Genomic DNA, 20,017 nt, shown 5'->3' on the forward strand with positions numbered 1-20,017 from the left:
TCCTCTGGTCCGGAGACTGGACAACTTAATCTGTGGAGTATCATTTCTTAAGGTGATAAATTATTCTTAGTCTCTGTATGTCTTGACTAAATCAGGATAGCAGGAGAATTCAATGGAATATAAATTGGGAGGGGAAAAAATGGAAAGCTGTTAGTTATTACATAGTGTTTTAAATTATTTAACATTTTTGAGTTTTGTTCCATGATTATTCTTTAAGTACATATACTGTGAAAGAAGGGAAGAAATCGATGGAAAACTCAGCTTTTGCAAGATCAGTATTAGATCATTTTTGTTTTCTTCAAATCTGGACAAAGTTAAACCAAATGATATTTCATGTGTAGTGAAGGTGAAGGGATGGGATTTAATTGGGGTTCATGGTGAATGGAGAAGAGAAACGAGTAAAAGAAGTGCAAGATGGGGTGGAAGGCAGAGAAACCAAATGAAAGGGATGACATGCAAGGAAAGAAGAGGTTTGGACTTCAACCCTGTCACAAGTGCTTGCGTTTGTTCAGATTGACCTGAACTGTTCCTCTATTCAGGTGCTGTCTAAAATACCTGGTGTTTAGAGTATTTACTGCTTTTCTTTCAGATTTCCAGTTGTTTTTCTTGTGAAATACAAACCCATATGGTGATGTGAAATAAACCTTTCAATACAGGTTCCTAACCTTTTATCCATAATTCTGAAAACCGGGATCTTCCTGTCGCATTCCGCTACTTTATAAGCACCTGTGAATGGCCGATACTGACACCCGTCCAGCATCACGGCACTTTGTCGGCCCGGCGGCGACTCAATGGCCATTCTCACTACCCATTATCCCACACGCAGCTGAAACCCAGCACTGGCACAGGACAACTGAGAAGGGGGTCATTCCCCCGGCACTGGCACGGGAGGTGGAAGGGAGATGGCAGCGCAACTCAGGTGAAGGGGGAAAGAGAGACGGCAGCACGATTCAGGCGGGTGAGGGGGGAGAACGACCGCGCAACTCGGGTGGGTGAGGGGGAAGAGAGACGTCAGCGTGACTCAGGTGGAGGGGAGAGATGGCAGTGGGACTCAGGCGAACAAGTTGGGGAGAGAGAGAGAGGGAGTTATGTCACACGACTCGCGAGGGGTGGGGTGGAGATGGCTTGCTCTGGCGATGGGTGGGGGGACCAAAATCAAACTGATTCCAAACCACAGCAGGTGTCCAGTCCCGACAATCCCAGATAAAAGTTTAGGCACCTGTAATATTAAGTTGTTGTTGACGTATTTCTGTGTTTTACTCCACTGAAGAAAATATATTAATTGCCTATTTTTCTTGCCTCCTAGCCTGTCCTCAGCTATGTGCTGTATACCCTGGTAGGTACAGTAGGACTTCTCACCCATTACCTGCTGCCTCAACTCAGGAAACAGCTCCCATGGCATTGTTTCTCTCATCCACTGCTGAAAACCAAGGAGTACTATCAGTTTGAAGTGAGAAGTAGGTATTCCTATCAAACCTATTAAAAAGAAAATTGCATTGATCTGTGACTATCTATAAAGGTAGGATGAGCAGTTCATTAATGCCATTATTGCTTTATTACAAGTCAAATGTTACTCAATGTATATTTACTAGTGATATATTGTGAGATATTAGTGCCATTTTTTGGTGAGTAGGTGTGAAATAACTGGTCTTTAAGTGAGCAAAAGTGCATGATATGAAATTGTGTGAGACACAATATTCAGAAAGAAAAAAAATAATATTGGGGATAATGCAAGAGAAAGTATTTTGAGATGTCCTCCTTCAACAACGTGGATCCCCATCTACCACCATCTACTCAGCCCTCACCTGCATATCCTCCATTACCTGCACATCCTCCCTGTCCCCCTCTTTCCCCACACGCAACAAAGACAGGATTCCCCTTGTCTTCACCTTCCACTCCTCTAGACTCCACATCCAACATAACATCCTCTGCCGTTTCCGCTATCTACTACATGATCCCACCACCAGGCACATCTTCCCCTCTCCATCCTCTACAGGGTCCACTCCCTCCATGACTCTCTCATCCACTCCTCCCTTTCCACCAATCATCTCCTTGGCACCTATCCCTGTGACCTCAGGAAGTACTACATTTGCACCCAGCTCTTCACAAATTCATTGAGGACCCCTTCCATCCTGCACATGGCATTTTTCAGCTGTTCCTGTCGGGGAAGAAATAAAGGAGTATCCAGGGCCAGCACCGAACTATCTTGTGCCCTAGACAAGACCACTACTTGCACCCCACCCCCCCAAAAAAAAATAATTCCCAATTTTGATTTTCAAAAACAGATGATTTGCAGAAAAAAATGAAAAGCACAAAACTTGAAACTGCTAAATTTATTTGAAATTGCAAGAATAAGTAATACATTGATTTTTTTTGTTTTTTTATTATATTTTTTTTATTTTTCACACTATGAACCATATTAATCAAAATACACAGTAACACATCGATCTTTGATTATCTTCCTCAAATGCAAAAGGAAATATTTTTTCACTCAAATCATTTTGAACTAAAGGTCACTCAGTAGAATGCAGACCTCCACCTGGGGCAACACATTAAAACTTTTGACTTCACACACCTTTAAGTCTATAGACCTTCCAGTGTGTTTTTTTTTTCTTTAAGAATTATGTAGTATGAAAATGACCCTTTGGCCCTTCAAGTTTGCTCTGACTTGCCCATTACCATTTTTACAAATCAGTGCTATTCCATTTGTGTATTTTCCCACATTTCTATAATTTCTCCCCAGATTCTTACACACTACAGCAATGGCCAATAATCTACCTGCTGACCTCTTTGGGATTCAAGAGGAAATTGAAGCATCCAAAGGAAGCTCACGTGGTCACAGGGGAAATGTGCAAACTGCACACCGACAGGGCCAGAGTTCAGGGCAGAAGCCAGATCTCTGGAGCTGTGAAGTAGTACAGGGGTAGCTCTATTAATTGTACCACAGTGAGACAGCATCAACTCTAGCAATAATAAAGTTGATTACAAGTCTCTAAGACCTGCCTGGAAGGATAATATCTCCATATTACACAACAACGACTGTGGGAACTTGCAATACTTGATAGAGAGCCCTGAGCAAAATGTAACTCTATAATTTCAGCATGGCTTTACACATGGAAATTCAAGAATACTTTTCTGCTAGTCTGCCTTTTGAAGGGTCTCATGTTTTATGAAACTTTGACAACTAGGATAAACAAAAGCATTAATATTATGACAAAAGTAGCATGGAGTAATTGCTGAGTTGATTTCTTTTAAGAATTTATTTATTTTTATTTCTCATCTATGAATATTAAGCATTATCCTGCCATTAGAAATCACCTAGTACCTGTCCTGAACTATCCTTAACAAGTTACCCTGGACCATCTTGGTCTCAAATCTGCTTTGTTCCTCTTCTCAGGAATTATGTTCCTCTAATAAGGGGCTGGTCATGGTCCAGCTGACTTTTCTTGATGAAGTGTTAATAAGTTGCTCAAACCAATTTTGGAATTATTAGAACAATAAATAAATCTCATTTATTAAATCAACCATACACACATTTAGGCTTACATAAGACTCCTCTTGGCAGTTGGCCTATAGGCACTCACTGGAACGCCTGACTCCGAGTGCAGAAGGCCGAGTAAACAGTGGAGGGTTCGGAGTTAGGATTCTGGCATTGAGAGTTCCGGTGTAGGCTGAGGGGAGGGTTCAGAGTCAGGCGTCGGGAGCTCTTGGGAGCGGTGACCAGAGCTCCTGACACCGATTCTGAACCCTCCCCTTGGCCTACCTAAACTGTGGGGCACAATTTGCTCTCTTCAACAGTGCCCCTCTGAGGTCTGTGCCTTAGGCAGCAGATTAGTTTGCCTTGTGGTAGTGCCGGCCCTTGGAATATCAGAGCCAGTGCCAACAGGCTAAGGAACAGATTCTTCCAAGGGGCAGTGAGAATGCTGAACAATTAAAGGAACTGCTCACATTAACCATCTGAGATTCTCATATTCATGAAACAATATTTATTTATTTCAGATTTGTTGTCAGACTGCATACATGACATCACATACAACCCTGAGATTCCTTTATCTGCGGGCGCAGCAGAATTACCACTAATTGGTAGTGCAAAAAATAAACTGTACACAGTGTAAACATGTAAACAGATAAAAGAACTACAAACAGCAAATGAATGTGAGCAAACGCACTGTGCACTACAGAGAGAACAAAATGAAAATCAATAAAGTGCACAAGTAAGAGTCCTAAAATGAGTCCCTGATTGAGTTTGTCATTGAGGAGTCTGGTGGTGGAGGGGTAACAGCTGTTCCTGAACCTGGTGGTGCGAGTCTTGTGGCATCTACACCTCTTTCCTGATGGCAGCAGCGAGAACAGAGCATGCACTGGGTGGTGTGGATCTTTGATCATTGCTGCTGCCCTCTGACGGCAGCGTTCTCTGTAGATGTGCTCAATAATGCGGAGGGTTTTGCCTGTGATGTCCTCTGCTGTGGAGGGCTTTACGCTCAGGGCTATTGGTGTCCCTATACCAGACTGTGATACAGCCGGACACCACACTTTCCGCCACACCTCTGTAGAAATTTACCAGGATTTCACGTGTCACACCAAACCTCCACAAACTCCTGAGGAAGTAGAGGTGCTGACATGCTTTCTTCACAATGCTATCTGTGTGTTGGGTCGAGGAAAGAACCTCCGAGATAGCAACTCCCAAGAACTTAAATTAGCTTACCCTCTCCACCTCTGATCCCCCAGTGGTCACTGGATTGTATATAACCATATAATCATAGCTTTTTTTCCTGAAGTCAACAATTAACTCCTTCGTTTTGGTATTTCCATAAATTATTTGTATAAACCAGTATTTCTCAACCTTTTTCTTGCTACTCATATGCCACTTTAAGTATAGCCTATGTCATCAGTGTTCTCTGATTAGTAAGGGATTGCTTAAGGAGGTATGTGAGTGGAAAGAAAAAGTTTGAAAACCACTGTTTTAATCATCCCTCATTGACTTGTTATGTGCACAGTTTCATAGGAACTGGGGCAATGACAATTTTTCTCAAGCAAGCTATTTCAGTAATAATTGGGTCTATAGCAGAGATTCACAATCCCTCACTAATCACAGAGCACTGAAGGTATAGGAATACTTAAAGTGGAATATGAGTGGAAAGAAAATGGTTGAGAACCACTCATATAAACTATTTATATAAATGAAATACTGGTACTTGTCCTGCATGTGTATTGTTTGTCTGTATGTGTATTATTTCTATGTGATGTCTGGTTGTCTGTCTGCGTGTTTTGCACTGAGGACCAGAGAACGCTGTTTCATCAGGTTGAACTTGTACAATCAGATGGCAATAAACCTGACTTGACTTCCCTCACCATCATTCATTGCCCCAAATGGACCTTTCAAGCCAAGCAACACTTCACTTATGAACCTGCAGGGGTCATCTGCTGCATCTAATGCTCCCATTGTGGTCCTCTACATCGGAGGGACGAGGCGCAGACTGGGAGATTGCTTCATTGAGCACCTTAGCTCTCTCTGTGCTAATAGCAGGCATCTCACACTGGCAACTAATTTCACCTCCCTGCACCAATCCTATGCGGTCATATCGATCCATGGTCTCATACACTGCCAGACTGAGACCACTAGCAGATTGGAGGAACAAAACTTTATATTCTATCATCTGTGCACCCTCCAACCATATACAATTAACATCAACCTTCAGTTTCCATTAGCCCTTCCCCGTCTCTCCCCTTTCCTATCTCTATTTCTCCTTTCATCTATGCCCGTCAAGGCAGTCTTGATGGCCCGCCTCAAGGGTCCCAACTGTGTGGACAAACCGTCTAGGGTCCTGCTGGGAATCCTTACCATGCCGAAGGAAGACTTCAATGCCTTGGTGGCAAAGATGGTCTATGGCACGCCTTGAATCATCCCCGGGGAATACTTCACCCCCGATAAATGCCCAGATGTCCATGAGAGCCTGCGGCAGAAGCTGGGTTCTTTGGTCCAGTGGCAGCCACCACCACATGGCCAGCCCAAACATAGTGTCCCAAGGACTTGCCGGTACGTGTTTGTGAAGAGGAATGAACACAGACCACCCTTTCGACGGCCCTACAAGGGCCTTACAAGGTCTTTAGAGAGAATGGTTCCACTTTTGTCCTCAACATCGACGATAAGGAGGAAACTTTTACCATTGACTGCCTGAAACCGGCATAGCTGGACTGTAATGAGCCGGTCTGCATTCCACCCCCGTGACACAGGAGCAGGCCACCTAAGACTATGGACAATGGCCTGGTTGGTGGTTCTGGCGAGGGGGGTCATGTAGCAGCCTATGCACGGAGATGCAAATTGGCCCGCAAAATGGGCAACTGTATGGACCTGGGGGTGACACCGGCCGTCATCCCAGGTGACCTCTGCATGGCGGGAAGATGCGGAATTCTGGCAGGAGCGCTGGCCATCCCAGGCTAGTGCTTCAATGACACGGGCCCCTGACGTCAGTGCCTGGGGCCCTTATAAGCATGCTCGTTTTGCAAAGCTTTGGTGTGCGTGTCATTCTTCTCCATGCTCGCTTAGTGGGAGCACTACAATGTGATAAAACATTAAAATGTAATATACATGATATACTTCAATCTTTGACTGCTGTAATACAATCCAAGAGATGTCATGGTCATTGCCCGGCACCCCAACAATAGAAGAAACAGAGGAACAAAAGAGAGTCCCTTCAAGGAGATGGATGTTCATGAATTTAACTAAATATATGTACTGTCTATGTGCAAAATAGTGTTGTCATGTTCAATGATGGCCCAATGCACTCCTGATTATTAGTTATATCACTATAAAGAGGGGCCCAGGAGAGCCGGGGTGACAATAGCAAATACCCCGGAATATCTGTTTAAGGTGAGTGGAGGAAAGTTCAGGGAAAACATCAGCGGTAGATTTTTAACAGAGAGTGATGGGTGCCTGGAATGCATTTCTGGGGCTGGTGGCGGAGGCTGGAGCAATTGGGACATTTACAGGTCTCTTCGATGGGCATGTGGATGTAATAAAAATAGGTTGTAGACTGTGAGAGAGGGGAGGGTTAGATTGATTATGAAGTAGGTTTATATGGGTTTGCACAACATCATGAGCTGAAGGGCCTGTACTGAGCTATGTATGCTGCAGATAAATGGTTAAAACTGATATTGACTATGTATATATCTGTCTATAGATATAAATAGAGATACAGTAATGGATAGAAATCTATATACAGTATCCCCCCTTTTCAAAAGTTCACTTACTCCACTTCGCTTTTACGGCAGACCTACATTAGTGCCTTTTTCACTAACCCAAAGAAATCCGAAGAGAATTTTTGCTTTTATGATAAAAGGCGTAAGGCGAAAATAGCATTCAGCAGGCTGTCAGGAGAGCACAGGGCAGTGGGATCAGTGTGGGGATTGAGAGTGGACTGTCGGGAGCGCACAGGGCAGTGGGGACTGAGAGTACTGGCAGTGGGATCAGTGTGGGGACTGAGAGTGGATTGTCGGGAGAGCACAGGGCAGTGGGGACTGAGAGTTGCCTGTCAGGAGAGCACAGGACAGTGGGGACTGAGACTGGACTGTTGGGAAAGCACAGGGCAGTGGGATCAATGTGACGACTGAGAGTGGACTGTCGGGAGTGCACAGGGCAGTGGGGACTGAGAGTACTGTCGGGAGAGCACAGGGCAGTGGGATCAGTGTGGGGACTGAGAGTGGACTGTCAGGAGAGCACAGGGCAGTGGGATCAGTGTGGGGACTGAGAGTGGACTGTCGGGAGCGCACAGGGCAGTGGGGACTGAGAGTACTGGCAGTGGGATCAGTGTGGGGACTGAGAGTGGACTGTCGGGAGCGCACAGGGCAGTGGGATCAGTGTGGGGACTGAGAGTGGACTGTCGGGAGCGCACAGGGCAGTGGGGACTGAGAGTACTGGCAGTGGGATCAGTGTGGGGACTGAGAGTGGACTGTCGGGAGCGCACAGGGCAGTGGGGACTGAGAGTACTGGCAGTGGGATCAGTGTGGCGACTGAGAGTGGATTGTCGGGAGAGCACAGGGCAGTGGGGACTGAGAGTTGCCTGTCAGGAGAGCACAGGACAGTGGGGACTGAGACTGGACTGTTGGGAAAGCACAGGGCAGTGGGATCAATGTGGCGACTGAGAGTGGACTGTCGGGAGTGCACAGGGCAGTGGGGACTGAGAGTACTGTCGGGAGAGCACAGGGCAGTGGGATCAGTGTGGGGACTGAGAGTGGACTGCCAGGAGAGCACAGGGCGTTGGGATCAGTGTGGGGACTGAGAGTGGACTGTCGGGAGAGCACAGGGCAGTGGGATCAGTGTGGGGACTGAGAGTGGACAGTCAGGAGAGCACAGGGCAGTGAAGACTGAGAGTGGACTGTCAGGAGAGCACAGGGCAGTGGGGACAGAGTGGACTGTCGGGAAAGCACAGGGCAGTGGGATCAGTGTGGGGACTGAGAGTGGACTGTCGGGAGAGCACAGGGCAGTGGGGACTGAGAGTGGACTGTCGGGAGAGTGCAAGGCAGAGGGATCGGTGTGGGGACTGATAGCGGGCTCTCCCATATAAATTAATGGTAATTGCTTCTTCATTTTACACCATTTCAGCTTACAAAAGGTTTCATAGGAATGCTCTACTTTCGGATAGTGGGGGATACAGTATATACCTATGTGTGTGTGTATATAGAGATATATACATATATATATATATATATATATATATATAAAAATATGTAGATATTTAGATAGATATATACAGTATGCAGCAGCATCTGGGGGGTGGGGTTTCAGACATAAATCGTCCTCATAATGATGGCCAACCATGCACTCCAGGGGTCCACTCTAAGATGGCGCTGGACCCCCACCACCTCGGGCAAGAAGCCCACCACCCAAGCAAAAAGTCATGGGGTTGGGGGCGTCATGACTGCACTTTCGGTTTCAGGACGGCGGAACCAGAAATGACATAAAAGTTGCCTGGAAAGAGAATCAAACAGTTTTCCTGCTCATCTCAACCTGAGCCAGGCGTTTTCTTCTGTAGCTCTGCCATCAGTGGCGCCACACAGTACATATATAGATAGATGTATTGTGACAGAAGAGCAGCTGGTACCCCTTCACAATCAGACTCCTCAACAACAAACTCAATCAGGGACTCATTTAAGGACTCGTACTTGTGAACTTTATTGATGTTTTAATTCTCTCTTTATTGCACAGTTTGTTATCTATTTACAGTTATTTATTTGTTTGCATGTATACGCTGCTACCAATTAGTGGTAATTTTGCCTCGCCGCAGAAAAAAAATCTCAGGTTTTATGTGATGTCATGCGTATACTCCAACAATAAATCGGATTCTGAATAGTGTTGGGCTGTGCATCTTTTGAAAACCCCATTTACTGTTTTCTTTTTGCAGATGCTGCTCATGTTATGTGGTTTGAAAAAATGTATGTTTGGCTGCTTTTTGTGGAAAAGAATGTAATTTACCCGTTGATTGTCCTCAATGAGCTGAGCAGCAGCGCAAAGGCGATAGCTAGTCCAAAGAAACTGGATGCGGAGTAAGGCGTTTTTCTTTACTGTTCTCTCTGACACTGATAAGCTTTAATTCCTGTTTAGTTGTGCATTACAAGTGTGGTGTTGATGGGGATATTGTGATTTTCTGTAATGTGAAGCCATGTCAAGAAATGCGAATTGAAAAAAAACTGAATTTAGTGTTTATTTGATGACTCGCGCCGCCTCACCCACATAAGTTGCGTGAGGGCAAATTTTATAATATACTTCAAACTTTTAGATGGTGTGGGGGTCACCTTCCAGCAATGTCAAGGTCACTTCATCTCATGGACCTCAGGAACTTTGTGGAACTCTCTGCTTTAAAAAGCACAGGAAACAGGTTCAAAGTGTTACAGCCATGAAGTTTTGTGATTCAAGATTCAATTTATTTGTAATGTAATAAAAAACAGTATCGTATTACACAAAATTGCTTTTCTCTGCTAAAAGGCAGATCGATTCGCCATTGGTAGAAATTGTTTGAAGCATCTCTTACAGTCAGAGAAAGAAAAGCAAAAGAGAGTCTCCCCCACCCCCCCCCCACCCCCCACCCCCATCGAGTCACCAAGTGTGGATTCGCTTCCAGCGTTCCAGCAGCCGCACAGAATCCAGTCCAAAGCATCGACAGCCCAAGCTCCTATATACCATTAGGACTTTCTCGCATCCCGGTTCCAATACCTGGTACCTCTTTGGTCTGTTTTAAGGCAGTCTCCAGGAACGAGCCCCTTGACTGCAGTATTCAGCAGCCCACAGCCTCCATGCCTCGAGCCGCCATGAGCCCGCTGCCTGTGTGGGTCCTCCGCTGCAGAACCCCTCACTCATCTGCTGCCATGAACACCATCCCATGAGTCGTCGCCTCTGCTTCTTCTCAGACAGGGTGGGGTGGGGGGGGAAGGTGTGGTCTCCTCATTTTCTAATGCTCTGCGTCAGTCCTCCACTCCCCGGAGTCTACAAACCCTCGTGGCCCGCTGCTGATCAAAGGTACCGCCATCTTGGGTCCAGACCCTGCAGTCATAGGATTTTAAATAAAACCACCGTGGGCTCCATTTACAGCCTGTTGAAAGGCTCTACAAGGGTAATGGCAGTCAAACTGGGCAATTAGACCCTGTGGGTGCCCTGCATCTGTGCTCCCCCCGCTCTCCATGGATCCGCACCAGCTGCAGTGCTGCCATTTCAGAATCATCACTTTTCTCAGGTTTTGGTTTCACCTATTTCCAGAAATTGGGAAGGGTTTTCCCTCTCTTTTGTCTCTTCTGAGTTAACTGAGATTGGATAGCTGACAGAGAATTATCAGATGGATTTAACTCTTTATAGTATCTTGAAACTGTTGTGTTAGAAATGATTTCCCTGATGTCACTGATAGATTTCTTTCAAAGTAACAACCATATTTGCCCTTAAAATTTTATCTAGATTTTAATATTTGAACAATTTTGCTATTGAGTTATTTGAACTCATTTTCAGTGTGGTACGGTCTTGGTGAATTGTTTGTACTTGACTGGAAAGTTCAATAAACTTTCACAGAGGTTCACACTTTGATTTGTTATTAAGCAAGGAAATGTATTAGATAGAAAAATGCATTCTTGATTAGAATAGAATTTACAAAGCATTTGTTCCATTTATTTTTGACTATCCTCTCAAGTTATTTTGCTTAGTATTATGGTATGTGAATCTGGTGCTCTCAAGAACCAATTCTGTGCTTTCCTCTAGGTTTGGTGCATTAATGATCACCATTGCAGGGATGAAATTGCTTCGATCTTCATACAGTAGCCCTACTTACCAATATGTGACTGTTGTTTTCACTGTGTTGTTCTTCACCTTTGACTGCAAAGATTTTTCAGAAACTCTACTGCTGGACCTCTTCTTCATGTCTATACTATTCAGTAAGGTACGTTAATCTAAGAACTAAACATAGTTGTCCGACAAAGCAGTACCGTCGAACATTAACGGAGAGAGGAACAGGTATCAGGAGATGGGTTGGTTGCAATGTTCAGAGGTTCATCTTGTTATATTTATAGCAATTTATTGTGTCTCATTGTATCTTAATTGTTGGAAATAACACTATTTTGGTATCAAAAACCTTGGCAAAGAGGATAAGTAATTATGTTCTTCTGAAATCAGATTCAAGGATTGTTAAATAATTGAAAACAACTGACAAGGAGGTGTAAATTAAATATCAAATTTAATTTAATGGCAAAAAGATTGGAGAAAGGAAGAGGAAAAGAGAGCAACAAAATAAAATGTGCCTTCATGCCCTTATATTTCCAGCAACCAAATAACCCCAGATGAAATGAGACAATATGCATGAAGTAATAATTGTGCATTACCACAGATATTCATTGGGAAATAACCGCTACGGTTTGTGCAATTGAAAGAATAATCCTAATGAATGTGCAATGGTGAATTTAATGTGCATAAATGGTGCGTGTCTGTGTTATGGCGTGCAGATAAAATGGTGTTTGCATGAAGCATTTCAAGTCAAAACTTGAGTCAGAAGTTGTTTTAGATAACTGGATTGATGGGCACCTGCACATATTCTTTGCTCATAAATAATTCCAACCATCATTTACCTTGCTATTAATGAGAATATTCTGACCTATTGTTTGGGAATCCCTCGTATCAGTATTTATTTGAGCAACCTCTGCTAGCCTGTGCTCCTCCCCCTCCTCCGCCCCTCCCCCACCTTGTTACTGAAGAGTTGGCCTGATTTTCAGCACTCCTGAAGAAGGGCTCAGGTCCAAAGTATTGACGACCTTTTGCTCTCCATGGATGTTGCATGACCTGCACTAGAAGCATCATCTATCTGCAAATTTTCACCCCTACCTCCTTGGTTCACTCTGTACCAGCTGGAGCATCACATTTAATGCCTGCTCCGGGAATTTAATTGGAGGGAACAGGATTACTTTGCAGGAAGTGTACATGTTTTAATTTATTTTTAACTTGGGGATGTAGCAAGCCCTTCTGGCTCACAAGCTCATGCTGGGCAAATACACCCATGTGACCAATTAATCTTCTATCCCCATACATTTTTCGAGGAAACTGGGGCATCCAGAGGAAACCCACAGAGACACGGGGAGAACGTACAGATACCTGGAAGACAGTGCTGGATTCGAACCCGAGTCGCTGTGTCCATAATAGTGTTGTGCTGAACGTGCCATCCAGTGCATTTTATGATCAGCAACAATAATGTACCTTGGTACTTCTGTTAATCCATATCTTAATAGAAATTATTTGGGTCTTTGTTGATCCAAATAGATCATTTGAAGCCATTGATTTGGCATATGTACTTTTTCCTTTTGGTATACTAGTCTGATAATTATGTTTGTGAAAATCAGAAGAAATTTCAGAAAATTCTGCAAGTCAGGCGCTAACCATGGAGAGAAACAGAGCAAAGGTTTGGGGTTGAAAACCCTTTCATCAAAACTGGGAAAGAGATAAATGTATATGAGGGAGGGTTTGCCTCCGATAGTGTAAAACTGGGGTGACAATGTGATAAGTTGTAGACAAGGTTACCCAATTAGTGAGGAACGTGAGCAGATGGAGATTGAGATCATTGAGTCTTATATATCATGAAGAAAAGAATATAGGAGTTAAAAGCAACAGAGCACCCAACAGGTCAGGTTGGACATTGTCCTTCATCTTCGAAGATAAACAACGAAAGAAAAGTGATAGCGAGGTGGGGAACCAGCAAGCACCTTGCATGGCTGATACAGAGAGGAATTGTGATACTGATTTGATCGTTATAAACCTTGCACAATGTATGTGTACACCAAAATTCTCACTTATTGCAATTGCAGCTGAACTGTTTTTTTTAAAAAAAGACCCCAAACCACTGAAATACAACCACAATTGTGAATTTACTTGTATATTGAATTCAGTATTGCCCAGAAGACTGCAATGTGTCCAGATGGAAGGTGAAGTAATGTGCTGACACCTGGCCGTTTCCTGGGCATCTCCACTTACCCAATGTCCCTGAATGAAACACCGTCCACCCCATTCAGTAGATTATTCTCTGTCACTTTCAAAGAGATTTCACCTCCAGACACATCTTCCCCTCTCGTTCTGTTTCAACTTTATGCAGGGACTATTCCCTAATCCGCTTTTTCGTTCCCACCGACCCATGCCACAGGTGGCGTAACATGTCCTTTTACCTCTTTCCTTCCCACCATCCAGAGGCCCAGACTATCTTTGCAGTGACTCACTTCCACTTCTTCCAATCGAGTGGGCTGACTACATTCGAGAAACCCAAATGCTGATTAAGCGATCAACTTCCAGAGCGCCTCCATTCAGGTGTAATCAGGTGCAAAGCTTCACTCCCAGATGAACTCAGCGCATTCTACACCCGATTTGACCACAAGAGCAAGAAAGAACCACCAGTCCCCCCCCCACGTCCCTTGATCCTGTCTGTATCCGAGGATGACGTGCGGGAGAGTGAATGTGAGGAGAGCATCTGGTCTGGATGGATTACGTGGGCAAGCATTAAAAATCTGTGCTGACCAATTTACCAAGGTACTCACAGATGTCATTAGCATCTCCCACAAGCAGGTGGTACCCGTCTGTTTCCAAGAGATGGCAACCATACCAGTGCCCAAGACCAGTGTGGTAACCTGCCTAAATGACTGTCAACCGGGGGCACTCACAGCAAACAGTGATGGAGTGTTTGGAAAGGTTGGTGTTGAAGCATATCAACTCCTGTCTGAGCGGTGTGATGTGTATCCATTCCAATTTGCCTAAAGCCCTGGAACGTGTGGACAGCAAAGATGCAGGCATCGGGATGCTCTTTATCAACTTCAGTTCAGCATATGGCACCATCATCATCCCCTCAAAACTGATTAACCAGCTCCCAAGACCTGGGACGCAGCACCCCACTGTGTAATTGGATCCTGGATTTCCCCACCTCCAGACCACAATCAGTGAGGATTGGTAGGACATCTCCAAAATCTCCATCAGTACCGGAGCACCACAGGGTTGTGTTCTTAGCCCCCTGCTCTACCTCTGTGTGAATTGTTACAACTATAATCCTGTCAAACTGCATGAGTTTTTCAAGCTTTGTTGGGACCAAGGAAAGCTGCCTCAGGACCTTCGTGATGCCACCATCATCACCCTGTACAAAAACAAAGGCGAGAAATCAGACTGCTCAAACTACAGGGGAATCACGCTGCTCTCCATTGCAGGCAAAATCTTCGCTAGGATTCTCCTAAATAGTGTCGCCGAGAATATTCGCCCAGAATCACAGTGCTGCTTTCGCGCAAACAGAGGAACTACTGACATGGTCCTTGCCCTCAGACAGCTCCAAGAAAAGTGCAGAGAACAAAACAAAGGACTCTACATCACCTTTGTTGACCTCACCAAAGCCTTCGACACCATGAGCAGGAAAGGGCTTTGGCAAATACTAGAGCGCATCGGATGCCCCCCAAGGTTCCTCAACATGGTTGTCCAACTGCACGAAAACCAACAAGGTCGGGTCAGATACAGCAATGAGTTCTCTGAACCCTTCTCCATTAACAATGGCGTGAAGCAAGGCTGTGTTCTCGCACCAACCCTCTTTTCAATCTTCTTCAGCATGATGCTGAACCAAGCCATGAAAGACCTCAACAATGAAGACGCTGTTTACATCCGGTACCGCACGGATGGCAGTCTCTTCAATCTGAGGCGCCTGCAGGCTCACACCAAGACACAAGAGAAACTTGTCCGCGAACTACTCTTTGCAGACGATGCCGCTTTAGTTGCCCATTCAGAGCCAGCTCTTCAGCGCTTGACGTCCTGTTTTGCGGAAACTGCCAAAATGTTTGGCCTGGAAGTCAGCCTGAAGAAAACTGAGGTCCTCCATCAGCCAGCTCCCCACCATGACTACCAGCCCCCCCACATCTCCATCGGGCACACAAAACTCAAAACAGTCAACCAGTTTACCTATCTCGGCTGCACCATTTCATCGGATGCAAGGATCGACAACGAGAGAGACAACAGACTCGCCAAGGCAAATAGCGCCTTTGGAAGACTACACAAAAGAGTCTGGAAAAACAACCAACTGAAAAACCTCACAAAGATAAGCATATACAGAGCCGTTGTCATACCCACACTCCTGTTCGGCTCCGAATCATGGGTCCTCTACCGGCATCACCTACAGCTCCTAGAACGCTTCCACCAGCGTTGTCTCCGCTCCATCCTCAACATTCATTGGAGCGACTTCATCTCCAACATCGAAGTACTCGAGATGGCAGAGGTCGACAGCATCGAGTCCACGCTGCTGAAGATCCAGCTGCGCTAGGTGGGTCACGTCTCCAGAATGGAGGACCATCGCCTTCCCAAGATCGTGTTATATGGCGAGCTCTCCACTGGCCACCGTGACAGAGGTGCACCAAAGAAGAGGTACAAGGACTGCCTAAAGAAATCTCTTGGTGCCTGCCACATTGACCACCGCCTGTGGGCTGATATCGCCTCAAACCGTGCATCTTGGCGCCTCACAGTTCGGCGGGCAGCAACCTCCTTTGAAGAAGACCGCAGAGCCCACCTCACTGACAAAAGACAAAGGAGGAAAAACCCTACACCCAACCCCAACCAACAAATTTTCCTCTGCAACCGCTGCAACCGTGTCTGCCAGTCCCACATCAGACATGTCAGCCACAAACGAGCCTGCAGCTGACGTGGTCATTTACCCCCTCCATAAATCTTCGTCCGCGAAGCCAAGCCAAAGAATCCCATCTACAAATTATCTGATGTTACCACAGTAGTAGGTTGTATACAGGAGGGAGATTGAAAACTTGGCTGAATGGTGCACCAACAACCATTGTTGACTTCAGGAAGGGATAACCAGCTGTATGCAGTCCAGTGATCATTGGGGGATCAGAGGTACCAAGGGTGAGCAAATTTAAGTTTTTGGGAGTAACTATCTCAGAGGATCTTTCTTGGACCCAACACACCAATGGCATCATGAAGAAAGCACGTTAGTACCTCTACTTTCTCAGGAGTTTGTAGAGGTTTAATGTAACACTAGAAACATTGACAAATTTCTACAGATATATGGTGAAAAGTGTGCTGCCCGGCTGCATCATCGTCTGGTATGGGGACACCAATACCCCTAAGCGGAAAGCCCTGAAAAAAATAGTGGGGATAGCCCAGGACATCACAGGCAAAACCCTCCGCACTATCGAGAACATCTAAAGGGAACACTGCTGTTGGAAAGTAGCATCGATCATCAAGGATTCACACCACCAGTGCATACTCTGTTCTCACTGCTAGCATTAAAGAGGAGCTATGGGTTCCACAAGACTCACATCACCAGGTTCAGGAACAGATGTTATCCCTCCACCATCAGACTCCTCAATGACAAACTCAATCAAGGACTCATTTAAGGACTCTTACTTGTGCACTTTATTGATTTTTTTTCCTCTGTTGGAGTCAATTTGTTTACATTTATTTATTTGTTTTCATGTGTATGTTATGTACAGTTTTTTTGCACCGCCAATACGTGGTAATTCTGCCGCGCCCGCAGGGAAAAGAATCTCAGGGTTGTATGTGATATTGTGCATGTACTCTGACAATAAATCTGAAATTTAAACCTAAATCAATCCAACGAATGACCCTGAGCTTTTGACTTTAATTCTTCCTCCCACCTCCAGCAGGTCACACATCCTCCATAGGAGATAAAAGATATATTACCAACATTTTGGACTGAGCCCTTCTTCAGGGTATGGGTGAAAAGCAGGCAGGTGTCTGAATAAAAAGGCTAGGAGAAAAGTAAAGAAAGGGCAGGGGGAGGAGCACAAGCCAACATGCAAACGATGATAATTGGACCTGGGTTGGAGGACAGGAGAGGAATGCTGATAATTGATCGGGGGAGCGGGTGGCTCTGTGAATGCAGAGCTGGAGGAGAGGAGACAGGGAAAGGGCAGGAGAGAGGAACAGCTATAGAAAAGAGGAAATAAGGACGGGATGGGGAGAGACAGGACAGGGACTATCGGAAATGGGAGAAGTTAATGTTAATGCCATTTGGTTGGAGGGTGCCCAGACTGAATATGAGGTGTTAGAACCATAGAACATTATAGCACAGAAACAGGCCCTTCACCCCTTCTAGTCTATGCCAAACTATTATTTTGCCATCCCACTGACCTGCACTCAGTCTGTAGCCCTCCATTCCCCTCCCAACTATGTACCTGTCCAAAATCTTCTCAAATGTTAAATTGAGTCTACATTCACCACTTCAACTGGCAGATCGTTCCCACTCCCACCACTCTCTGTGTTAAGTTCCCCTCACGTCACCCCTAAACTTTTCCTCTTTCACCCTAAACCCATGTCTTCAGGTTTTTAATCTCACCTATCTTCAGTGGAAAAAGCCTGCCTACATTTATTCTGTTTAGACCCCTTATAATTTTAAATACCTCTATTAAATATCCCCTCATTCTTCTACACTCTAGGGAACAAAGTCCTAACCTGTTTAACCTTCCCTGTAACTCATTTTCTGAAGTCTGGGCAACATCCTAGTAAATCTTCTCTGCACTCTTTCTAACTTACTGATATCTTTCCTGTCGTTAGGTGACCAAAACTGCACACAATACTCCAAATTTGGCCTCACCATAACATCCCAACTCTTACGCTTAATACTTTGATTTATCATGGCCAATATGCCAAAAGATTTCTTTACAACCCTATTTATGTCCTTTCTTGGTTTGTCCTTCCAGAATGTAGCACCTCCCACTTGTCTGCATTAAATTCCATCTGCCATTTTTCAGCCCAATTTTCCATCTGGTCCAGATCCCTCTGCAAGTTTTGAAAGACTTACTCGCTGTCCGCAACACCTCCAATTTTCGTGTCATCTGCAAACTTGCTGATCCAATTTAGCACATTATCATCCAGGTCATTGATATAGAAAACAAACAAAAATGGTCCCAGTACCAATCCCTGAGGCCACACCACTAGTCACAGGCCTCCTATCTGAAAAAACAATCATCCACTGCCACTTTCTGGCTTCCCCCGTGTAGCCAATGCCAAATCCAGTTTACTACCTCACCGTAAATATCGAGTCTGAACTTTCCTGACTAACCTCCCATGTGGAACCTTAATAAGGCCTTACTAAAGTCCATGTAGACAACATCCACAGCCTTTCCTTCATCAACTTTCTTGGTAACCTCCTCGAAAAACTCTAAAAGATTGGTTAAATATGACTACCAAGCCATGGATAACCATGTTGACTATACTTCGTTGGTCCCTGCCTATCCAAATAATTGTATAACAAATCTCTTAGAGCACCTTCCAATAATTTACGTACTACTGATGTCAGGCTCACCAGCCGATAATGATGTTTTGATTTCTGTTGATATTACTCCATGTGGATATCAGCTCAGTTTGTGTTTCTTTTCCTTTTTCCCTCTGCATGGAGAATATACCCAGCCTGACTTGGATGTATCTTCCAGCAATTCACTTCACAATTCCTTTGTTCTTTTCAAAGTACTCCCATTGACTCACTGACCAGATAACCTTGTTTTCAGCTTCTCCTCGTCATCACCCTAGTTTTGTACTATCAGAGACAACCCCTCTCCCCATGTAATTCTAAATGATTTGCATGAAGAGGTGCCTGCAGAACATTTGTGACTAGCTGAATCATAAAGTGGTACAGCACCCAAACAGGAACTCATCCATTGGAACCAAGTTACCTTGCTGAGCTCTTCCCATTTGTCTGCATTCACCCATACCCTTCCCTATCCTGTATCTATGTAAATGTCTCTTAAATGTTCTTTTCATATCCATTTCTGCCACTTCTCTGCCATATATTCACCACCTTCCGTGTGGAAGGACTTGCTCCTTTTAATCTTTCCTCTTTCACCTTAAACCAACCCCTTCTAGTTTTAGCTACTCCTACATTCGGAAAAAAGACTGTGACCATCTGCTCTATACCCTTCATGATTTTATATGCCTCCTACACTCTGAGATAAAGGCCCCTGCCTTGTACAGTCTCCTTCCAACTCAATCACTTCAGTCCTGGCAACAACAACGTTATGGGTTTTTTTTCTGTTCCCTTTACATCTTAAAGATCCTTCCTATAGGTAGGTGACTAGTGCATCACACAGTACTCCTAGTGGAATCTTGTCATTCATTAGCGCTGTATGCATACCATCTCTTGTACATGCCTATTTGTATTCATTTATATAGGAATTAAATACAGTTTTCTGTGATGTGTACTCTGAATTCAAAGGTTGAAATGTAAAAATGTGTTTGTTTAATGTTATCTATTTTGTTTTAGTTATGGGAACTTTTCTACAAATTGAGGTTTGTCTACACTTATATTGCTCCTTGGCAGATTACGTGGGGATCAGCATTTCATGCTTTCGCTCAGCCTTTTGCTGTGCCTCGTATCCTTCACTTGTGCTTTGAGAATAATTAATAGTGTTGATATCACGACTTCACCAGCAGTGTTGTGAATTGCAGATTTGCTTTGTGCTCGGGCTCAGATGAGCATTCCAAATCCTCTTGTATTATCGCTGAAATGACAAG

General features: G+C 44.6%; 1 protein-coding gene across 6 annotated transcripts in view; it reads left to right on the top strand.

The window, feature by feature from the left end:
- pcnx1 (pecanex 1) overlaps positions 1-20,017 on the top strand; it is a 250,671-nt gene that overhangs the window by 181,987 nt on the left and 48,667 nt on the right. For all 6 annotated transcript variants that reach the window (XM_069918117.1, XM_069918119.1, XM_069918120.1 and 3 more), the window contains 4 exons: positions 1,307-1,457; positions 9,402-9,543; positions 11,240-11,417; positions 19,767-19,875. In XM_069918117.1, the coding sequence (XP_069774218.1) occupies positions 1,307-1,457; positions 9,402-9,543; positions 11,240-11,417; positions 19,767-19,875 (580 nt within the window). The remainder of the gene's footprint in view (positions 1-1,306; positions 1,458-9,401; positions 9,544-11,239; positions 11,418-19,766; positions 19,876-20,017) is intronic.

Source organism: Narcine bancroftii, chromosome 2, assembly GCF_036971445.1.
Source record: "Narcine bancroftii isolate sNarBan1 chromosome 2, sNarBan1.hap1, whole genome shotgun sequence".
Classification (NCBI taxonomy): Eukaryota; Metazoa; Chordata; class Chondrichthyes; order Torpediniformes; family Narcinidae; genus Narcine; species Narcine bancroftii.